Raw genomic sequence first — 21,212 nt, forward strand, 5'->3', positions numbered from 1 at the left:
AGCGCGGCCGGCTGCGGACCTCTGAACGCACAGGGCCCTCCCCCGCGGCCACCGCCCCTGGCCACGGCCCAGCGCACCGCGCGGAAACGGGCTGCGAAGGCCGGAGCTATTGGTGACCCACAAGGTGGGTGCACCAAGAGGAGCAGGCAGGGGCAGCGAGGGAGGGGCCGAGGCGTCCTCGCGGTGGGCTCAGGAAGCTAGGAGGCCGGGCGCCGGTTTGCTGGGTGCGTGGGGGCCCCAGCGCTCGGGTCGGACGGGAACCGGGACTTCCAGCCCTCGCTAAGGGGAGGCCGGAGTGGGCGCCTGGGCGGGGCAGGGGGCGCGCGGGGCGGGTCTGTGGGCGGGGCCGGGGCTGAATCGAGATTCGACGGGGCGGAGGCTGGGGCGGGGCCGGGGGCGGGGCCGGGGAGAGGGTCGGGGTGGGGGGCGTTGCGGCAGCGGGGCGGGATTCCCGCACTCCGCTCGGCTCTCCAGGCCAGTGTCCCGCCCGGCGGACCCAGGCGCGCGGGGCCTCTTCGCCGCCGCTTCGGGTGCGGGCGGGAAGCCGGAGCCCCCGCACCTGCAGGGACTAAAGGCTCCCCGGACACGGCGCCGGCACCCGTGGGCTGCGCTCCGTGCGCCCTCTCGGCCATGGTGCACGTGGAGGCGGCGGCTGCCGCGGGCCTCCGGGGCCCCCTGTGAGCGGGCACCGGGGACGGACCCGGCGCGAGGCCGCGCGTACGATGCCTGTGCCCGCGGAGGCCAGGGCGGCGGGGCGCGCGGTGGCCCTGGCGCTGGTGCTGCTGCTCCCCGCGGCGTCCGCGGGCGCCCCGGCGCGGCCCCTGCTCCCGCTGCAGCCCAGCATGTGAGTAGACGCCCGCAGACCCCGGCCCGCGGCGCTCCGGGGCTTTGTCCCCGGCCCCGGGAACAATGGGCTCTCGGCGCTGACGCGGAGGGGGTGGTCGCGACGCGAGGATCCCGGGTTGGGTCTGGGGGCCCCTCCCCTCCGCGCGCCCTGCAGACTGGAGAGAGGTGAGGCGTCTGAGCCCCCTGCCGGGCAGGGTCTGGCCGGGGAGCCGGGCTGGAGCGGGCAGGAGGGGGCCCGCGCGCGCCCACTTCCTCCCCACCGCCTCCTGGGGTCTGGGGGCCTCGGCAGGGGCGGGCCGGGCCCCGACGGGCGCGCGGAGCTGGTTTGTGTGTTAAACACGTGCGCGCTGAGCCTGCAGGAAGTGAGGGTCGGGGAGCCAGACGAGACGAATTTAATTCTGAAAGAGGATTCCCCAACGGGCCGTTTAGCGGTCTCTCTTCAACAGCGAATCAGTCCTCCGCCGGCTTTGAAGGCGGCCGGGTGCTGGAGTGGGGTGGGGGGGGGCAGCGGCGCTCGCAGAGATGGAGGGAAGGGGAGGTGCCCCTGCCTTGGGGGGCCGCGGAAGGGGCTCCCTCCAGGGCCGGGCACTGGAGGACAGCGGTAACCTGCCGAGCTGGGCAGGGGCAGGTCTGCACCCCAGGGCCTCTCCCCAGCCTTGCTTTGCTTTAATGGGGAGACTTCCTTGTGGCGTCTTCAGAAGGGGTGGGGTCTGGGCTGGGGCCTTTGGGGAGACACGTGAGTGGCTGAGCCCTGACCCCGCCGTGACTTCCTCCGGCGGCCCCCTTCCCTGTGATCTCTGAGTTTTTCCAAAGGGAGCAGCAGCCTCCCAGGGGACGATGCTGGAGGCCCTGCTGGACGGCCCGCGGCCGGCTGGGGCGGGCAGCTGCTGGGGGTTCGCTAGCCGCTGGCCTGCGGTGCCTGGCCTGGGGGCAGGAGCTTCCTGCGTCTGCTCACCTGGGGCTCTGGAAGGGCCCTCTGGGTTGTGGGAGGGAGCGAGCGGGTCTCTTCCTGCTTCCCCCTCTTCAAGCCCCAGCACCCCACCCCCACCCCACAGTGCGGCTGCTGCCTGTTATTCTTGGCCGGTGCCAGGCCTCCCTTCGCAGATTCCTCTCGGCTGCATCTCCTACAGGTGTTTTATCTGATGGCACCTGCTGGTGCCTGGGCACACAGTGGGGCCGCAGTGGGCGATGGCCGGCCGGCTGAGCGCGGCAGGAGGTGGAGGTGCCTGGGCTCTGTCTTTGTGTCCGGGCTCCAGAGGTGCAGGGCAGGATCTGGAGACCAGCGCTTCCTCCTGCTGGTCCTGTCCTCCCCCCACCCTCCCCTCCTGGGGGCGGGGTCTGACGGCAGGCAGGGCGTGGCAAGGGCAGCTGTGGCCCCTGTGCCCAGTTCTCCAAGCCTTTGGCTGTTGTTTAAACAACACGGCCTGCTGAACTCCGGGGCTCCCCACGTTAGAGGGAGGTTGGGGGCCTGGTGCAGCTGGGGGTGAGGGCGTCCCACCGATTCCGGCCCAGGTCCAGTGCCGTCACAGAGTGGGCCAAGCCCTGTAGCCACCTGTTTGTTGCTGCTTCTAAAGTGAATTCCTGCGGCTGAGGAGGGGGGGCCTGGAGCACCTGCTGGGCACATTCAGGGCCAGGGTCTGGGCCAGGATTGCCACACACAGAGGCCAGCTGAGGCCTGAGGGGCCACCCTTCAGAGGAGAGGGAGGGGGAGGGAGAGGAAGAGGAGGGGTGGGGGAAGGAGAGGGGTGGGGGAGGGGAGGATGGGGAGGGGGAGGGGATTGTCTCTGGCAGCTCTGGGCTCCTCCCAGCCGGAGACCCCTCTGGGCAGCTGTGCCAGTTATGCTGACCCTCGGTGATGGAGTGGTGTGGTGGTGGAGGACAGGCCTCCAAGTTCAAGTTTGCTCTTGCAAGCAGAGCCACAGGCCCCGAGGCCTCGCCTGGCCCCATCCTACAGGGAGGCCCCCCCACCAGCCACACCAGGTGTCAGGAAGCCGAGTGCACTTTGAGGGGCCCGCGCAGGCAGGGGGCGTGGGGGCTGTCTGTGTGTGTGTGGGGGGGGTGCAGGCGCTGCACCTGTGTGTGGCACTGCAGTGGATGTCTCCTTGCTACTGGGCGGCGTGCGAGGGTCCCCGTGACACCGCTGCAGAGTCATAGCACCCGGGGGCCCCAGACAGGACCCAGCCCCTCCCCTGGAGCCGGCTGCACCCAGGCCAGGGCAAGCTCACTTTGGGGGGGGCGCCTCTGCCAGGCCACCGCCCCCCGACAGCGAGTTCAGCCCGGTTCTGCCCTGGTTCGCGGATCCGCACTCCTCACCCTGCTGCCGCTGCCGGCCTCACTGTCTACCCTCCTCGGAGCAGATGGCCCGACAGCTGGGTCCCCGCCCCCCCCCCCCGCGCTCCCCCCCTCCCCGTGGTCTGGGAAGTGACTTCCGTCCCCCAGATGGGAAGCGGGGCCGGCAGCCAGGAGCAGAGGCCTCTGGTCCCGCTGCGCTCCCTTGGGTTCTGCTCGGACCTTGCGGTCAGCTTTCTTTTGGTCCCTTGTCTGCTCCCCCTCCCCCCAGCCTGCCTCCTCCATCCTCCAAGCCCACTGGGCTTTGCAGTGGCCGGAAGCTTCCCAGAGGAGAGGTGGGCCTGCGCTGCCCTCCCTTTAACCTGCTCTCCGCCTGGGAGCCGTTCGCAGCCACCAGGGATGGGGACAGCTGTGCAAGCGTGGGCTCCCTTCAGCCGTGGGGCAGGGCAGGGCCCCCCAGGCCTCGGGGAGAGCCCTGCTGGGGAGAGGTTCCTGGGGAGGTGTTGGCGGGCACAGACACGCTGGGGGCAGGGTGTGACCCGAGTGAAAGTGCTGGGAGGGGCTGGCCCCAAGCCCCTCAGGGTGGTCACCCAGGGTTGCCGGGAAGGACAAGGAGGCCCTTCAGAGGGGGGGCACCCCCATTTCCTGCCTCGCCCTGGCATCTCCAAGGTCCCTGTGGGACGCCCCTTCCCTCCCTGTGGCCGTTCCTCTGCCCAGATCCTGCCGCTCCCTGCGGTCCACGGCCCCAGATGAAGGACCCCGGGCTCCGCAGACCCTGGTGACCCTGCGGTGGGGGCCCTGGAGCCGGGTCCCTGCCATGCATGGCCTCCTCTGCGGCGCTCCGGAGCCTCGACGGCACTGCTGTCATCGCCCCCACCTTCTAGACACCGAGTGGGGGCCCAGAGAGGACCCGTGAGTTTGCTGGGACCGTGGCTGCCTCCGCAGACCAAGGCTTCGCAGCTGGAGCTCTGCCCGGGCTGAACCCCGCCCCCCACTCTGCGGTCAGGAAGCTGGGGCCACAGGGGCTCACCAGGGCGACGGCCTCACAGGCACAGGTGTGGGCGGAAGCACTCGGGGCACAAATGAACCCAGGTCACCTTGGAGAGGCGCACAGCCCTCCCCCTACTGGGTCCCAGTGTCCGTCCGTCCGTCCACAGTGGAAGTGACGGCAGCTGTGGCTCCGGAGGGCTGTGCCCAAGCCTCTGCTGGCCCAGGCACCCCTCGCAGTGGCAGAGACCAGCGCGTGAGCCCTCGCTGTGCAGGTGCAAAGCCCAGGCGGGGCTCAGGCCCCAGATCTTAGAGCTGACCCCGCCCACCCTGCTGGGCGGGGCTTCTGCAGCTTGAGTGGCTCCGGGGAGGCTGGGGGCCACGCAGAGCCGCTCCGTTGCTAAGTCCCTGAGGAATGCCAGCTGCTGCTGGTCCTGGCCAGGGCCCCTACTCGGAGCACCAGTGCTCTGGGGCCCCGGGGCCTGGGCCAGGGGATCCCCCACGAGTTCTGTCCCCGACCCCTAACCCAGGCTCTGCACTGTCACAGGGACGCCCGGCTAGACTCTCAGGCCACAGTTGCGCCTGTCAGAGGGAGGAGGGCCTGGGGCAGAAGGGTGGGTGAGGGGCTTCACCATGGGGGCGCAGCAGCAGGAGCCAAGGAGGCAGAGCCCCTCGGGCCAGGACCCCGCCCAAGGACAGCCGACGGGGACCCCTCCCTGGGGACCGGACGCCCCGTCCCTGACACCCGAGCGCCCGAGCGCCCATCCGTGCCGTGGCCCGTGAAGTGGTCCCTGGGAAGCGGGGGCCCGGTGTGCTCTGACGGCCGTCTGAGCAGCGCTGGGAACGGAGGCGAGCTCGCTTAGCAGGCGGCCCGGGCAGAGCTCCCACGCGGGCGCCGCCTCCTCCCGGCACTGGGGCGCTCCGTGATGTAACGTCTGGAACGTGCCTGGGGCCGCTCCGAGGAGTTCCCTCCCCCACCTTTTCCTAGGAATCTGCCCCCTCCTGCTGGGGGCTGGGCAGGGCTCCCGGCCTGTAGGAAGGGGGACCCAGAGCGTCTTCTTGGGGCCCTGGGACTGCCCCCTGGCCATGCCCGCTGGAGGGCTGTGTGGCCACAGTTCCAGGAGAGCCGGGGCTCTCGCCTGGGAGTGACCCATGTGGGACGCTGCAGGGTGCGGGCAGGAGGGCACCTGTGGGTCTCCGGGAGGGACGTCTCCAGCGGCAGCCTGGACCCGACCGGAGACCTCGCCCCAGCTCTGGGTGCGCTGCCCTCTGCCGCCGTCACTCAGCGGCAGCTGCGGCGGGTGGTGGGCCCCTACCCTCCCACGGGTGACTTCCTGCCGTTGGGTCCACCTCGAGGCTGTGGACTGGGTGCTCCCCTGATGGGTGGGGCCCGGCGGCAGCTGGCCTGGGACCAGGGCGGGGCCGTGTGCACCAGGGACTCCTCCCTGGTGTGGGGTGCAGTGCTGACAAGCTGGGCTGTTAGCCGCAGAGCCTGGGGACTGCACCCGTGTTCCCTGGACTGGTGGTCGAGGACAGGGGTGGCCTTGGCTGCAGGAGGGGACCCCGGTGGTGGGCCTCCTGCTGGGGGGGGAAGCCCAGAGCTGGCTGTGCGGTGCCAGCCTCATCCTCAGAGACTCCCCTGGCCCGGGGGACACCAGTGCCAACGCTGCCCCTTAAACCTGCCTCAGCGGAGGCCCCCGTCGCCCTCCATCAGGGCGGTCCTGGGCTGAGCCCATGCGCCCTGGACAGCTGACGGCAGGTGTGCAGGGGATTGCCCCAGCGCCCACGGGTGTCTGAGGCATGCGTGAGGTGCTGACGTCCTCGTCCTCTGTCCCAGGCCCCATGTGTGTGCTGAGCAAGAGCTGACCCTGGTGGGCCGCCAGCTGCCCTGTGTGCGGGCCTTCAGCCGCATGGTGCCCGTGTGGAAGCCGGGCTGTGGGCGCCAGGCGTGGTGCATCGGCCACGAGTGGAGGTACGTGCCGGGGACACTGGATCCGTGTGGCCATGGGGGTGGGCTCTGCTTCTAGCCTGGGCAGCACTGGCCCCCCAGGAACCAGGCGGCTGGGACGGGGCCCCATCCTGGTCCTGGTGAGGCTGCCATGGGCCGGTGTGGACTGCAGCTCAGGCCCCAGCCGTGTACCTGGGCCCTGCAGGGGGAGACCCTGCCAGGGAGTGGCCCCCCAGAGCTGTCGCTTCCTGACCTTGGGTTTCATGCCCAGGCCTATGTGAAACCTCTCGTGGCTCAAGATTTCATTCCAAACCAAGCCGAAGTCGCCGCAGCCCCCACAGCTCCCCACGGCTCCCCATGGCTCTCCACAGCCCCCATGGCTCCCCACGACTTCCCACAGCTCCCCACGACCCCCACGGCTCCCACAGCTCCCCATGGCTCTCCACAGCTCCCCACGGCCCCCACGGCTCCCCATGGCCCCCACGGCCCCCACGGCTCCCCATGGCTCTCCACGGCCCCCATGGCTCCCCACGGCTCCCCACGGCTCCCACCGCTCCCCACGGCTCCCACAGCTCCCCATGGCTCTCCACGGCTCCCCACGGCCCCCACGGCTCCTCACGGCCCCCACGGCTCCCCATGGCCCCCACGGCCCCCACGGCTCCCCATGGCTCCCACGGCCCCCACGGCCCCCACGGCCCCCACGGCTCCCACGGCTCCCACGGCTCCCCAGCCAGGTGGAGGGTTTGTGGGGGGAGGGACAGGTGTCCTCACCCGAGGGTGTGAGTTCAGCTTTGTAGCCAGGGCGCTGGGAGCAGCCTCGGGGGCGGTGGGGCAGGGTAGGGGTGCAGGTGCGTGGTCTGCAGGGGCACGTGGCTGCTGCGCCTGCTCCGGGGGCTCCGGGCAGCCCTGATTTCCTGTTTGTGTCTGATGCACGAGAGTTGCAGGTGAGAGGGGACACTTAGCTGACCCCCGCAGTGCTGTCAGGGGGCGCCGGCCGTGTCGGGAGGCAGGTTTGGTGCTGAGAGGTGGGGGGCAGGGGTTGCTGCTCAGAACTACAGTGCACAGCTCCACCCCCCACCGGCCCTAACACCAGGAGGGCCGGGTGGGGGGGCACAGGTCCCCCAGCGTCCCGGGGTGCGGGTTGCTGGCACAGGTGCCCTGGAGCTTCCGCGGTGTGGACTACCAGTCGGGAACTGGGTCCCATAAACCGCCACGAACTCACCGCGTGCAGGTGCTGTCTCTGGAAGCTGCCCGAAGCCGCGTGGCCACGGGCTGGGAGTGCAGTGGGGGCCCGAGCCAGGGAGGGGACAGCGGCCTGGCAGGGTGTCTGGGGCCTTGAGGAAGAAGCACCCCCCCCCCACGGCCTCAGGCCACACTGAGCACCAGGGTGTTCGGGGTCCCCTTTTCCCCTCTAAGACCCCTCCCTACTGCTGGTGCTGAGCCTGCAGCGCCGCCGGCTGTGGGAAGCCCCCCGAGCTGTGGGCGGCTCCCCCTCCCCGAGCTGTGGGCGGCTCCCCCTCCCCGAGCTGTGGGCGGCTCCCCCTCCCCGAGCTGTGGGCGGCTCCCCCTCCCCGAGCTGTGGGCAGCCCCCCCCCAAGCCTCTCTGGCCGGCCCTCCAGCGCTTGCTGCAGCTGTGGTCACTCCCAGAGAGGCCCCTCCTGCCGGGGGTCACTGCTCTGACCCACCGAGCCCTCGGGCCTTGCCTGGTGGCCCGAGTCCCGCGGCTCCCGAGCGGGGGCCCAGGTGTCAGAGCGCCGGTTGTGGTCCGGCCTCACAGGTCGGTTCTGGGCAGCACGGGGAGCTGGTGCCGCTCCTGCCCCGCGGGCAGTGGACAGGGGCAGGTGGACCTCAGCCAGGCAGGCACAGGGAGGGAGGCTCCGCACTGAGTGAGCACAGGGCCCGTGGGGCCCCGGGGACCCAGGCATCAGGAGCAGGTGGACCTCAGCCAGGCAGGCACAGGGAGGGAGGCCCCGCACTGAGTGAGCACAGGGCCCGCGGGGCCCCGGGGACCTGGGCAGGCCGTGGGGCGGGGGCCGGGGTGGCTGGGCCTCGGGGCTTGTGGGTTTTGTCTCTGGCTCCAGCTCTGCCAGTTTGGTGACTTCAGGCCTCTTCCTTGTCAGCCTTCACCTGTGCCGGGGTCGTGCCTGTCAGCGCCTTGGGGAGCTTCCCGGGCCTGGGGTGGAGCAGGGAGGGGTGGGGGGCTGGCCCCCGCTGCCCAGCTGCTTGGCCACACGCAGGGCTGAGGGGGTGACGGCTCCTCTGGCCTGGCCCGGGCCCGTGTGCTGTGGGGGCGTCCAGGGGCCTGGCTCTCAGCCCACCCAGCGGGCGTTCTCCCCATCAGCACGGCAGCCAGTGCGGGCCAGGGAGTTCCCCAGGCCACACAGAGGGACTTTCACACTCAGAACCCACAGGAGGGAGGGAGGGAGGGAGGAGGGAGGGGCTGCTCGAGCCCTCTCTCCAGCCAGGCCCGGGTGAGATAGTTGCAGAGGACGGGGGGGGGGTGTGTGTGTGTGTGTGTGTGTGTGGGTGGGGCCCCAGTGGCCCTGCGTGAACCAAGGCCCCCTCAGGGCCTCTGCCTTTTGGGGCCCACAGGGAGGGAAGGCCCCGCGCTCCCGGCTCCGCCAGGCATTGTTTGCGTGTTGGCCGCCTCTGTCCAGGCAGGTGGTTTCCCGTCCTGCTCCCAGGGCCTGTGTGTGCAGCGCCCGTGTGGACGCTCGCTTCCGGGAAGCCAGGCCAGCAACGCCGCCGCTCGCCCCGTCTGCCTGCTGGGTCAGCTTCCCCGGGCCGGCCTGGCTTCCTGTGCGTCAGGCCGAGCAAGCAGGAGGGCGCTGTCACCTGGAGACGGCCACTCGGTCCGTCAGCGGCTCCTGGCTGGGCCCCGGGCGCGGTCTCCAGGTAGCGGTGGGGGCGGGGGAGGCCCTGGAGGCAGCAGGTGGACCCGGACCACCTCTCCTCCTCTCCAGTGGCTCTGACCATCTCTCTCCCCTGCCTCTCTGTGGCCCCTCTGCCACTGTGCAGCCGCAAAGCCCTTGGAGCCGTGGGGATCCTGAGCAGAGCCCTGTCCCTGTGTCGCACGTTAAGGCCACCAGGGCCTTCTAAAACCCAGTGCTGCCCCCACCTGGAGGCTGGCGGCTGGAAGCCAGCATGTGGGCAGGGCCCGGGGGGTCTGGCCCCTGCCCTGTAGCCCTGGCCTGGCCAGCAGTGTCCAACCCCAGCACCTCTGGGCCCACACAGGAGCGAGGCGGGAGGCCGTGTGGGCGGGGGAGGGTGGGGACTGGGGTCTGGGCTGTTTCCCCTGCTCTGGGAGGGGGGCAGCCCCCGTGCTGGGCAGACCCCCGGGGCTGCTGAGGCTCAACCCTGGGGACGAGCAGGGAAGGAGCCTGGGGGAAGAGCAGAGGCCCCCGCGCCGGGCAGGGCACGGCTGAGGCCACCCTGGTCCACGCTGCCCCTGGTCTCTGAGGGGCCTCGTCCTGGCCACAGGCGCCTGGCTGGGTATCAGTGTCCAGCAGCCACCTGGACACCAGGTCCCTGGGCCTGCTCAGCTGGGACTGGGCGAGAGTCGGCCTCCGGTTCCGGCAGAGCCCGGGGCCGCGCTGGGCCTGCAGTGTCCGCATGTCAGCTCTCCTCTCTTCCAGAACTGTCTACTACACAGGCTACAGGCAGGTGTACAGCACGGAGGCCCGCACTGTGTTCAGGTGCTGCCCGGGGTGGAGCCAGCTGCCCGGCCAGGAGGGCTGCCTCTCCGGTGAGTGCCCGCCTGTCCCCTGTCCCCAGGCAGACCGTGTCCCTGGGGCTGTGTCCCGTGGTGGGACAACAAGGGCCTGCTTTTCTGCCCTGCCCAGGGCTTCCCACCGCCATGCCAGAGACTCCCGGCACTGCCTGCTCGGTGCCCCTGCTTACCAGGGGCTAAAGCGAGACCACCGAGAGGGAGAAGGAGCAGGGACTTGACCAGCCCCAAGGCCTGCAGGGGCCGCAGGGGGACAGCTGGGACTGGAGGGAGGTGCCCCTGTGTGCAGCACGGTTGCAGGACTGCCTGAATCCCCTGTGCACACACAGGCAGGGGCTGCTGGGCTCCGAGCTGGGGCGACTGGAACCGGGTTGTGTGAGGGCGCAGGGACAGGTAGCCTGCGGGGGCCGTGGGGGGCCGGTGTCAGCCGGTGAGGTCGCAGCCCCTCGTCCCTCCCCACACCTGGACCTGCTCGGGATGTCCCCAGAGCCCCTGGCTCCCCTCACGTGGGCATCTGGGGGACCCGCAGGGGTCTGAGGCCCTGGCCTGGGCTGAGGGCTGTGGGAGGGAGGGAGAGGGAAGGGTGGGGGCACTGCCGCTCCCGGAGGGAAGTGAATCACTTTGTCCAGGGAGGGCGCCCAGGGAAGGGGAGCAGCGGGGGGGGGTGGGGGGGCCACGGGTGGGGCTGGGCCGGCAGCCGCCGCTGCCTGGCTCTCTGATGGCCGTGATGTCTGACGGGACCCCTGCCTTTCTGCTTCTGGAATCCGGGCGGAACAGAGGGGTCTGTTGAGCAGGGGCGTTGAAGCCCAGGTCCCCCAGTTTCCGCTCCAGGTGGGGGTCCCTTGGGCCCGGCCGAGGTGGCTCTAAGAATGGGGCGAGACAGTGCGGGAGCTGGGGGCTGGGGTGGGGAGAGGAAGCGGCGTCCCCAGGGCTGGCTTGGGAGAAAGAGGTCTTTCACGCCCGGGAAGGGACGCGAACGTGCGGCCCGTGGGGTGTGGGGCCGGGCAGGGCGGCCAGGCGCGGTGGTGCAGCTGCAGGTGTCGTGTGTGCGGTGGCGTTTCCGGTGTTGTCTCCTCTGAGCCTGGTGACCCTGGCTTTCTCCTGGGTCTGAGGTGACCGTCCCGGCGGGGGCGGGGCCGGGGTGGCAGGTCCCCAGGCTGCCCTCTCCCCCACAGAGGTCAGACATGGGGGGTCCACAGCTGGGCCTGGTCACCGTGGTGGCCTTTTCCATTCCTCCCGGTGCCGTGGCAGCTCTGGGCCTGTCCTGCCAGCTCTGCCGGCCCGTGTCGGTGGCCAGGAGCCAGGCTGTTGCCCGCACAGGGGACCGTCAGGCCTCGGAAGGGTGAGTGGCTCTGCCCGGGCAGCACGGGGAAGTCCTGGCCTTGCAGAGCTGGAGGGGCCGGGCTGGGGGGCCCGGAGGGGGTCTCGGCCGCCGGGCCGGCCCTGGCTGTCAGCGTCAGCTGGACAGGGCCCCGCCGGATCCTGGACTCCAGTTGCTCAGTTGTGTGTTCTGGGACGTTCGCTGCAGCACGCACGTCACGTATCTGAGTTTTATTTTTACCTGCTTGTTTGTTTTAATGAACCCGGGGCAGCTCTGTGATCTGACTTCCCCGGACGCCGAGGTCTGGGTCCCTGTGCAAGGGCGGGGGCCGGAGTCGGGGTCCACACGGGCGGGGCAGGAGCCTGGGCCCTGTCCCCTCTCCAGGGGCGGGAGGATGCCGGCGGGTTCCACGGTGACCAGGGATTCATCCCCTCCCTCCCTCCCTCCCTCCTGCACCCCTTGTTGGGTGTCGCCTGGGCATCCCTGGGGAGCTCACGGTCTGTCCAGGAGGCTGACCGCTTCCAGGTGCAGAGCCACAGACGGGCAGGCCAGGGCCAGCCACTGGGGGCGGGCACTGAGGACAGCAGGAGTGACCCGGCGGCTGAGCCGGATCCCCGCCAGCCCGTGGGTGGTCCACGCAAGGGTGCGGGGTGGGGGGCAAGAGAGGAAACCCCGGCCGACCCTGGACTCAGTGCCAGCACCCCTGAGCGGACTGACCGTGGTGTTAACCCCGAGGCCGCGCCGGGACCCCGGGCCGTGGGGCCGAGAATGCCCTCCTCCAGCGCAGGCTGGGCAGGCACACAGCAGGTGCTCAGCAGTGCCGGCTCTTCTGGTTGTCGGAGAGGCGGAGGCAGTGACGGTGGGCGTGGCATGAGCGGGGCCCCTTGGCGGCGGCATCACTTGGCCGGGGGCTGGGCGACCAGGGCGGGTTCAGCAGGGACCTCGGGTCCACTGCCTCCCTCCTGCCTGCTGCTGGTCAGCTGGCCCAGAACCGCTGTGGTCAGGCTCGTGCTCTTCCCTGCTCCCTGCTGAGTGGAACGTTCCAGAAGCCTCGTGGCACCTCTCTCACCCTCTCCCACCCTTTGTGGGATGGAGACGGGGCAGGTGCGGGCTGGAGTCAGGCACCTGTGTTGGGGGACGGCCGGGGCCCTGGGAAACCCTGTCCCCACGTGGGCAGGTGGAGGTCATCCCGTGGCTCCCCGTGGTGCCCCTGACCAGTCCCCAGCAGCCCGAGCCTCGTGAGGGGCTCTCTTCCTCCCCTGAGGCCACCCCTGCAGCCGATCCCTCCCTCAGCCACGGTGGCCTTGCCTTGGCTCCCCCCCCCCCGATGTGGGGACACACCAGGGCCTTGAGGGTGGCGTTGGAGCCCCGTGTTTGCGTAGGAACCAGGAGAATGGCAGGAAGTCGCTAATCGCACTTGGCCGTTGCTGGCAGGGAGGTGATGACCAAAAGCCGCGAGTGCCAGGCGGGGCCCGATGGCCGGGGCTGCCCAAGCGTCCGCCCCGCCGCCGGGAGGTGCCCAGGGCGTGCCTGGGCCGGGCCCCTGCTGGCCGTTGGGGGCAAGCGCCTGCTGCCCAGGGGTTCTCTGAATTCTCATTCCGGTCAGGCGGCAGAGTTCTCCCCGAGCCTCCCGAGGTTTGGGCTGCAGCCGCGCTGGGGACGGGGGCCTCGCTGAAGCGGGAGGCCTGGCAGAGGCGCTGGGCTGCGGGGGCTGGGATGGACACGCGGGGGCTGGGATGGACATGCAGGGGCTGGGATGGACACGCAGGGGCTGAGGTGGACACGCAGGGGCAGGGATGGACACGCGGGGGCTGGGATGGACACGCGGGGGCTGGGATGGACACGCAGGGGCTGGGATGGACACGCGGGGGCTGGGCTGTGGGGGCTGGGATGGACACGCAGGGCCTGAGATGGACACGCGGGGGCTGGGCTGTGGGGGCTGGGATGGACACGCAGGGGCTGGGATGGACACGCAGGGGCAGGGATGGACACGCGGGGGCTGAGATGGACACGCGGGGGCTGGGATGGACACGCGGGGGCTGGGATAGACACGTGGGGGCTGGGATAGACACGCGGGGGCTGGGATGGACACGCGGGGGCTGGGATGGACACGCGGGGGCTGAGGTGGACACGCAGGGGCTGAGATGGACACGCGGGGGCTGGGATGGACACGCGGGGGCTGGGATGGACACGCGGGGGCTGAGGTGGACACGCGGGGGCTGAGGTGGACACGCAGGTGCTGGGATGGACACGCGGGGGCTGGGATGGACACGCAGGGGTTGAGATGGACACGCGGGGCCTGAGGTGGACACGCGGGGGCTGAGGTGGACACGCAGGGGCTGGGATGGACACGCAGGGGCTGGGATGGACACGCAGGGGCCTGAGGTGGACACGCGGGGGCTGGGATGGACACGCGGGGGCTGGGATGGACTCGCGGGGGCTGGGATGGACACGCGGGAGCTGGGATGGACACGCGGGGGCTGGGATGGACACGCGGGGGCTGGGATGGACTCGCGGGGGCTTTGATGTACTCGCGGGGGCTGGGATGGACATGCGGGGTCTGGGATGGACACGCGGGGGCTGGGATGGACACACAGGGGCTGGGATGGACACGCGGGGCTGGGATGGACTCGCGGGGGCTGGGATGGACACACGGGAGCTGGGATGGACACGCGGGGGCTGGGATGGACACGCGGGGGCTTTGATGGACTCGCGGGGGCTTTGATGTACTCGCGGGGGCTGGGATGGACACGCGGGGGCTGGATGGACACGCGGGGGCTGGATGGACACGCGGGGGCTGGGATGGACACATGGGGGCTGGGATGGACACGCAGGCGCTGGGATGGACACGCGGGGGCTGGGATGGACACGCGGGGCTGGGATGGACACGCGGGGGCTGGGATGGACACGCGGGGCTGGGATGGACACGCGGGGGCTGAGGTGGACACGCGGGGGCTGAGGTGGACACACAGGGGCTGAGCCACCTGGGCCCTGCCGTGCTGCCCCCCTCCCTCCACGTGGGGTGGGCTCGGCCCTCGGGGGCACCGGGAGGCAGGGCTCGCGTGGTCAGGGAGCTCCGGGCACAGCAGCGTGGAGTGGGTCTCGGTGTCCAGCTCCACGGGCACCTGAAATCCAGCGCAGCGCAGGCCGTGAGCCAGGCCCCTGGGCTGCATGGAGAGGCCCTGGGAAGGGGCCACGCGGCAGACGCCCATGGGGCCAGCTGGGCCTGGACGGCAGCCGGGAGCAGCAGCCCTGACCTCTAGCAGGGGACACGCAGGACAGGTGGAGCAGCTGTGTCCCTGGGGAGGAGCAGGGCAGGGCAGCGGGGCCAGGGGTGCTGCCCCACGGTGCCCGCGAGGCCTCCCTGTCCAGGCACACTGCAAGCTCCTGGCAGGTGTGGGGAGGCCCCGCGGCAGGGCTGGCGGGGGAGTGGCGTGTAGGGTCTCAGTTTCCTGGGGCTGCCCCATGGGTGACCCCGGATGCATCCTCTCTGGGTTCAGTAGCCAGGAGTGGGAAACCACGGCGCCCACGGGCCGGCTCCCTCCCAGGCTCCCGGGGGACGCTGCTCTGCCTGTCCAGCTGCGGGGTTGCTGGCCGCCTGGCAGGTGCCTCACTTCCACCTGTGCGTCTGCTGTCCCTTGCTGTGTCCCTGGAGGGCGCTGCCCCGGCCTAGTCTGCCGTCCACCAAGGCGTCCACGCGTCCACCCAGACCCCCTTCCCACTCTCCGAGCTCCCGGGTGTGCATGCACCTCTGGGGGACAAGGTCAGCATTCGCGGGGGGCAGCTCCCGGGGTCCTCACCACCTCCTGGTGCCCCAGGGGTGTCTGGGAGGGTGGTGGGGAATGCGGGGCCCTGGGATTTAGTGCCGAGGGCGGCTGAGTGTGGAAGGTTCGGGCCCGACTCGTGCTCCCGGAAGGCTGGGGGAACTCGGGGTTCCCATCGGCATATGTGCTCGGCTCTGCGGGGACGGCCTGGCCTTGACCCTGGAGCCGGTCTTCAGGTGAACCCTGCCCCGCTGTCCAGGCCAGCTGGGAGGGGCTGCAGGAAGGCCCCGCGCCCCGGCCACCCTCCGCTTTCCTGCCTGCTGTTTGCTTTTCCTCTTCCCGCCTGGCGTTGGCCCGGTGCCACGGCGTGGGAACTGACCCAGCGGCGTCCCGGGCTCTGGCTCCGGCTTCCTCCTCGGGGCCAAGTCACATCAGCCGTGAACGCCTGCAGTGGGACCTGCTGTCCCCCCACCACCTCTGCTCCTGCCTCTGTCCCCCGCCCCACCTCTGCAGGTCCCTGGCAGCCTGGGTCATGTCCAGACTCACACGGGTCTGTGCACAAAGGCACAGGGGACCAAATTGGGGTCCTCTGCCCCTGGGCTCCTGAGGAGGGGCCCCCGGGACCTCTGTGCCCGAGGAAGTCCCTGGCGTCTGGTGCTGAGCCCACCCAGCTTCCTGGTCCTCGCGGAGCGTGGTCCACGCCCTCACCCAATCCGTCTGGTGCCTGCCGGGGGCCTGGCAGAGGTTCCTGGATGCCCCGGCAGCATGAGCCCCCCCAGCAGCCCCTCATGGGCTGGCCAGGCGAGAGCATGCCACACTTGTTGCCCCAACAGCGTTGGCCCTGGTTCCAGCGGCCGTCGGGTCCCTGAGTAGGACCCGCCTCCAGGTCTGCAGCACTGAGGCCCTGTGACCCCCAGGCCAGGCCACTCCTCCCTGCCGCCCCCTGACCTGGACCCCGTCCCTGTGTCCACCAGGGAGACCCATTTGGAGAGGGCTCCCAAGGCTCCCCTGTGGCTGAGGAGCTGGTCCACACCCCCGGCTCATGCCCACCGCCAGCATCAGCCCCTGGGATGCAGGAACACAGCGCGGCCCCCTCCCCCCATCACCAGGACCCTGGGCTGCTGGAGACCTAAAGATGACTCAGCATCCAGCTAGAGGGTGACTCAGCATCCAGCAGACGCACCTTGGGAGCCAGCAGCGGCAGGGCCAGCCCGGGCAGTGGCTGGGGGGCTCCGGCTTGCCGGTGCTTCCGTGCCAGGAGTGCTCATGGGTGAGGGTCTTGCCCGGGGCTCCCTGGTCAGTGCCAGTGCTGGTTCCTCCCCAGGTTTCAGATGCAGGGAGGAGGGGGCTGCATCCCCCCAGACCCCACCCAGACCCTTCTGAGGTCACCTGCAGGCCCGGCCAGCCCGGTGCAGCACAGCCAGGCCTGCCCCTCGGGGAGCCGACAGAGGGAGGGGCTCCTCTAGACGTCTGGGGGCCCCGCATGCCCCTGGGCCCACCTCTCACGGAGGCCCCCGGAGTGGAGGAAGCAGAGAGGACCCCTGCTCTGACGTGAGCCACACAGCAGAGGGGAGAGGGAGAGGGACGTGGCCCTGGCCTCCGTGGGCAGCGGGACCCCCGGGACACCCGCTGGCCTTGCCCAGGCGCATGGGCAGGGGTCCACTCTGAGGCCGGCTCTGAGCAGGGCCTGGGCTCCCTCTGTGACCTTAGCCGTGTGTTCATAGCCTGCGGGGCTGGGTGGTTCGTTCCGCCTGACCTACCCGGGGGTCACCCCAGCTGCCACCCACTGCCCACCGGCCCCAGCAGAGGAGGTGAGGCCTGGCCCCCCCTTTGCAGGACCTCCCACCCCTGTGGGGAGGAGGGGACAGGGAGGAGGGATCCCTGCCCCAGATGAAGCCGAGGCTGTGAGCCAGGCCGCCCTCACCGTCCGGCCAAGCGCAGGCCGTCTCCCCGCTCAGACTGAGAGAAAGCAGCTGGCGCCAGGAGGCTGCTGGCCCCGCCAGGTGCACGCCCCGCCCTGCGATGGGTCTCTGCATCCATCGTGTGCAGAGCACGCGTGCACCCTTCCTCGACTCCCTCGGGGAGCCTCTCTGCCCCCTCCCCGTGTCCTGCGTGGTCCCCCTCCCCCGCCCCCACCCCAGGCAGACGTCACTCATCCCGCTGGGAGGCCGTGGCCCCAGCTCGGGAGCTCCTTCCTCAGTGGTGAGTTCTGCCAGGTGTGGCGTCCACCGTGTCCTCTGGGTGGGGTCCCCGCCGCTGTTTGCCAAAGCCATGACGGTGGGGGGGGTGGCCCTGCTGCTGGCGGCCGGGTCGCTGACCCCCAGACCGAGGCTGTGGCTCCTCCCGTGCCCGGCCCCCAGGGCTGCGAGGATCAAGTTTGGGGTTTGTAGCCTCACTCTGGTTGCACAAAGAGAACTGGGTGAGCCCAGACCTGGACACAGGTTGCCGGCTGATGTGGCCTCCGGTCCTCGGCTGCGTCGGGGCTCCTGGGGAGGGCGGGGCCTGGGGGTCAGGCTTCCGGGCTGCCACCTGCTCCCTTAGGGTCGTGGCCACTTGGGGCCGGAGGCCCTCAGGGCAGGGGCCACCTTCAAGCTTCTCCCTCCCAGATGTCCGCAGGTCTGAGCCCTCAGCACCTGGGCGCTCCCTGGGCACACGCGGGGGACGTCCCTGCGTGGACTGGGTCAGGGTGGCTTCTCTGGCGTGCTGTGTCCCCCAGCCCCGTCTCTCTGCTGGCTGGCTCCTCCTCGGGCTGAGGTGTGTGCCTGGTGGGAGGAGCCACGCTTGGGTCAGGCGAGGATGAGGCCAGGTGGGACACCCTTGGGTGGCCAGAGCCTGCTGGGGTCCCTCAGAGACCGGGGCAGTGGCTGGGGTGTGGCTGTGATGTGGGAAGAGGCACCTCCTAGGGCCTGCGCCTCCCCTTGCTGGCCGGGGCGGATCCCTGGTCTCCAGCACCCAAGTCAGGGACTCTTGGCTTGGGCACTGGCGCTGTGTGACCTGGGGCTGTGACCACAAGTCTCTGAGCCCAGTTTCCTCATGAGGCTCAGTGCCCTCCCTCGGCCGCTCCGCCCCAGGCAGGAACGAGGCAGCGACACGCGAGCTCACGGAGCCCTGCTGGCCCTGGGCGGCAGGTAGTGGCCCGGTCTCTGCTCTGAGCGTCCACTCACCCAGCAGGCACTCCAGGGGGCATGGGCACAGCTGACTGCCCCGGCCCCCCCTCCCCCCGCAGGGATGTCATGCTCAGGGCCCTGGACTCCTGCCCCTTTGGGAGGTGCTGGCTGGGCGCTGGCTGTGAGGGCTCCTCCCCGCCCCTCCCCCTCTAGGAAGTGCCTTGGGCTCTGTCCAGTTGCAGAGTCAGGGTTGTCTCCATGCTGGGACTAAGCCTGGCTGGACATGGCCATGGCTGGGGTGGGGGATGCTGCCATTCCCATGGGGCGGGAGGTGGAGGAGAGAGCTGGGCCGGGTGGGACCCTCCCCAGGACTGAGGTGGGGGCAGGGCTTCCCTCGACGCCTGTGTCCGGCCCCATGCGGGCTCCAGGCCTCGACCCCACCCTGTTTTCAGAGCCAGGGGAGGGGCTGGAGCTGTGGGGTCCTGGCCGCTGGTTGGGGCCCCCAGCCCGCCCTGCGCGCTCCTCACTGCCGTCTCTTCTCTCCACAGCCAGGTGCAGTGCTGGCCCCTGCTTCAATGGTGGCCGCTGCCTGCCAGGCTCAGCCCAACCGTGCCGCTGCCCCCGCGCCTTCCAGGGTCCCCGCTGTCAGTACGGTGAGTGGAGCCCAGGGCCGGGCCGGCCTGGGGGCGGTCGTGTGGGGAGGTCCCTGGACGGCAGCATCTGCATGGGGCCCCTAAGGCCCATCCCAGGCTGTCAGGAGAGAAGCCCCCCGGCCGCCGCTCTGCCCTGCGCCCTTTAGGGCAGGAGGCGCTGGCCCCGGGCAAGGCCGGGGTGGCTCCGAGGCCCCCAGGCTGCACTGCCACCTGGTCAGAGCACTCGTCCTGGCCGCTGGGAGCTGGGAATGCCGGCCTCCCCGCTGAGCTGTCGGTGGGGTAAGCTGAGGCACACGCCCACAGACCGCGGAAAGCAGCCGGAGCCGTGTGTCCCACGGGGAGGGCACGCGGGCAGCCACAGGCGTGCTGGACGGGCAGGAAGCCCACCGCACGGGATACGTGATCTGTCCAGAGATGGCCCGGGCGGTCACTGTGTCTCCACCTCGTGGTTTCCGCTCAGTCCCTCGTCCCTTTGTCACAGCCTCAAGGGACACCCTGGGAACGAGCGCCTCCCAGTGGTGTGCGGGCCCCGGGCCTGCTTTGGGCGGGCAGCTGGGCTGGATGGGGAAATCCGAGGAAGCCGGGGGCAGGCGGGGGGGCCTTGTGCTCAGGAAGGCCCTGTGACTCGCTGGACCCTGCGTGGTGATGTGTGGTGGCCGCTCCTGTGAGGCCCACTGAGCTAGGGCCTGAGGGGCGCCAGGAGCCTGGGCCGCTGACCCCACGCGGGGGGCCCTGCCAGGCTGACCCTGAGTGGTGCTGCTTCCTGGCTCCAGGTGCTGGAGGGTGGCTGCATAGACCGTGGGCCAGGCCTGTTCCCCGTGATGGACCTGTGACGGACACAGATGGGGTCCACGAGGGCAGGGGGCTGACGCAGTCCCAGGCCGTGGGCCGGGCCTGTTCCCCGTGATGGACTTGTGACGGATGCAGGCTGGTCCACGGGGAGCAGGGGGCTGACACAGTCCCAGGCCGTGGGCCGGGCCTGTTCCCCGTGATGGACCTGTGACGGATGCAGGCTGGTCCACGGGGAGCAGGGGGCTGACACAGTCCCAGGCCGTGGGCCGGGCCGGGCCTGTTCCCTGTGATGGACCTGTGATGGACGCAGGCGGGGTCCACGGGGGCAGGGGGCTGACACAGTCCCAGGCTGTGGGCCAGGCCGTGCCTGTTCCCCGTGGTGGACCTGTGACGGATGCAGGCGGGGTCCACGGGGACAGAGGGCTGACGCAGTCCCAGGCCGTGGGCCGGGCCTGTTCCCCGTGGTGGGTCCCCTGTGACAGATGCAGGCGGGGCCATGGGGAGCAGGGGGCTGACACAGTCCCAGGCCGTGGGCCAGGCCGTGCCTGTTCCCCGTGATGGACCTGTGATGGACGCAGGCGGGGTCCACGGGGACAGGGGGCTGACGCAGTCCCAGGCCGTGGGCCGGGCCCGTTCCCTGTGGTGGGTCCCCTGTGACAGATGCAGGCGGGTCCACAGGGGCAGGAGGCTGACGCAGTCCCAGGTCTCCGCGCCCTGGGAGCTGCAGGTGTGGCTGTAGGGGACTCCTGAGTGGTGCTCTTGGGCCGGGCTGGGCCTGCCCCAGGCTGTTCTGTCTGCGAATGAGAAAGAATTCAAGGTGAGCAGGGAAACCGAGTCAGGCCAGCTCCAGAGAGAGGATGGACAGAGACAGCGCGAGAAAGACCCCACATCAGAACCCCCCCCCCCCCAGGTTGTGCTGCTACACTCCGGAGGCAGAGGAGGTGGTGCTTAATTGAATATTCAAAAGGGGAGGAGTTTGGGGACAGGGCCCGAGTGCCGCTCATCTCCCTGCCGGGTTTTGGAAATAGGACAGGTGTCATGGCCAGGTGCGTGGTGGGCGTGGGAGGCCCGGCCGGGGCAGTTTTGTCGTCTCGACTTCACAAGGCAGAGACGCATCCTGCGGCCACACTGGCCTAAGTCTGCAACACCGTGGGACTCGCACTTTCTGCTACGCTGAAGGGCTGGGGGCAGGGGGCTTGGGGCAGGGGAAGCAGGTGTGGGTGGTACACTAGTGGGAGTGTTGGGTGGTGTGGGGCAGGGCTGTCGAAGCACAGGGCAGCCGGGCTGTCCGACCTCAGCTCCCGTCTGGTCTTGGTGGGCTCAGTGCTGCTCCCTGCCTGCCCGGGGAAATGCCAGGGCCGTCCACGACTGGGCGGGGGAAGCTCCAGGCCCTTGGGCGGGGGCCGGTCCTGGCTGTGGGGTTGGCAAAGCAGACCTGAGGGCCGGACCTGGGGGGCGGTGAGTCTGGGGGTGACACAGGTGTTCAGGTGGGTGTGCAGGGTGGGTGTACGGGGTGGGTGTGCAGGGTGGGTGTGCAGGGCTGGTGTGTAAGGCTGGGTGTGCAGGGTGGGTGTGCAGGGCAGGTATGCAGGGTGAGTGTGCAGGTGGGTGTGCAGGGTGAGTGTGCGGGGTGGGTGTGCAAGGCTGGGTGTGCAGGGTGAGTGTGCAGGGTGGGTGTGCAGAGCAGGTACGAAGGGCGGGTGTGCAAGGCTGGGTGTGCAGGGCTGTTCATCCTGCCTGCAGCCACCCCTCCCCCAGCTGTCAGCGCACACCTCTAA

General features: G+C 70.5%; 1 protein-coding gene across 6 annotated transcripts in view; it reads left to right on the top strand.

Moving 5' to 3' along the window:
• Positions 1–21,212, top strand: part of MEGF6 (multiple EGF like domains 6) — a 79,345-nt gene continuing 58,133 nt past the window's right edge. For 3 of the 6 annotated variants that reach the window (XM_051839687.3, XM_070077075.2, XM_051839689.3), the window contains exons 1-4: positions 424–844; positions 5,960–6,094; positions 9,706–9,815; positions 18,538–18,642. In XM_051839687.3, coding sequence (XP_051695647.3) covers positions 723–844; positions 5,960–6,094; positions 9,706–9,815; positions 18,538–18,642 — 472 coding nt within the window. In that variant the 5' untranslated portion in view covers positions 424–722. Of the gene's footprint in view, positions 125–423; positions 845–5,959; positions 6,095–9,705; positions 9,816–18,537; positions 18,643–21,212 lie in introns of those variants that run through there. The other 3 variants (XM_070077076.2, XM_051839688.3, XM_089299351.1) reach the window with 3 other exon arrangements.

Source organism: Oryctolagus cuniculus, chromosome 7 (assembly GCF_051225735.1).
Source record: "Oryctolagus cuniculus isolate XC-2025 breed Fujian yellow rabbit chromosome 7, ASM5122573v1, whole genome shotgun sequence".
NCBI lineage: Eukaryota > Metazoa > Chordata > Mammalia > Lagomorpha > Leporidae > Oryctolagus > Oryctolagus cuniculus.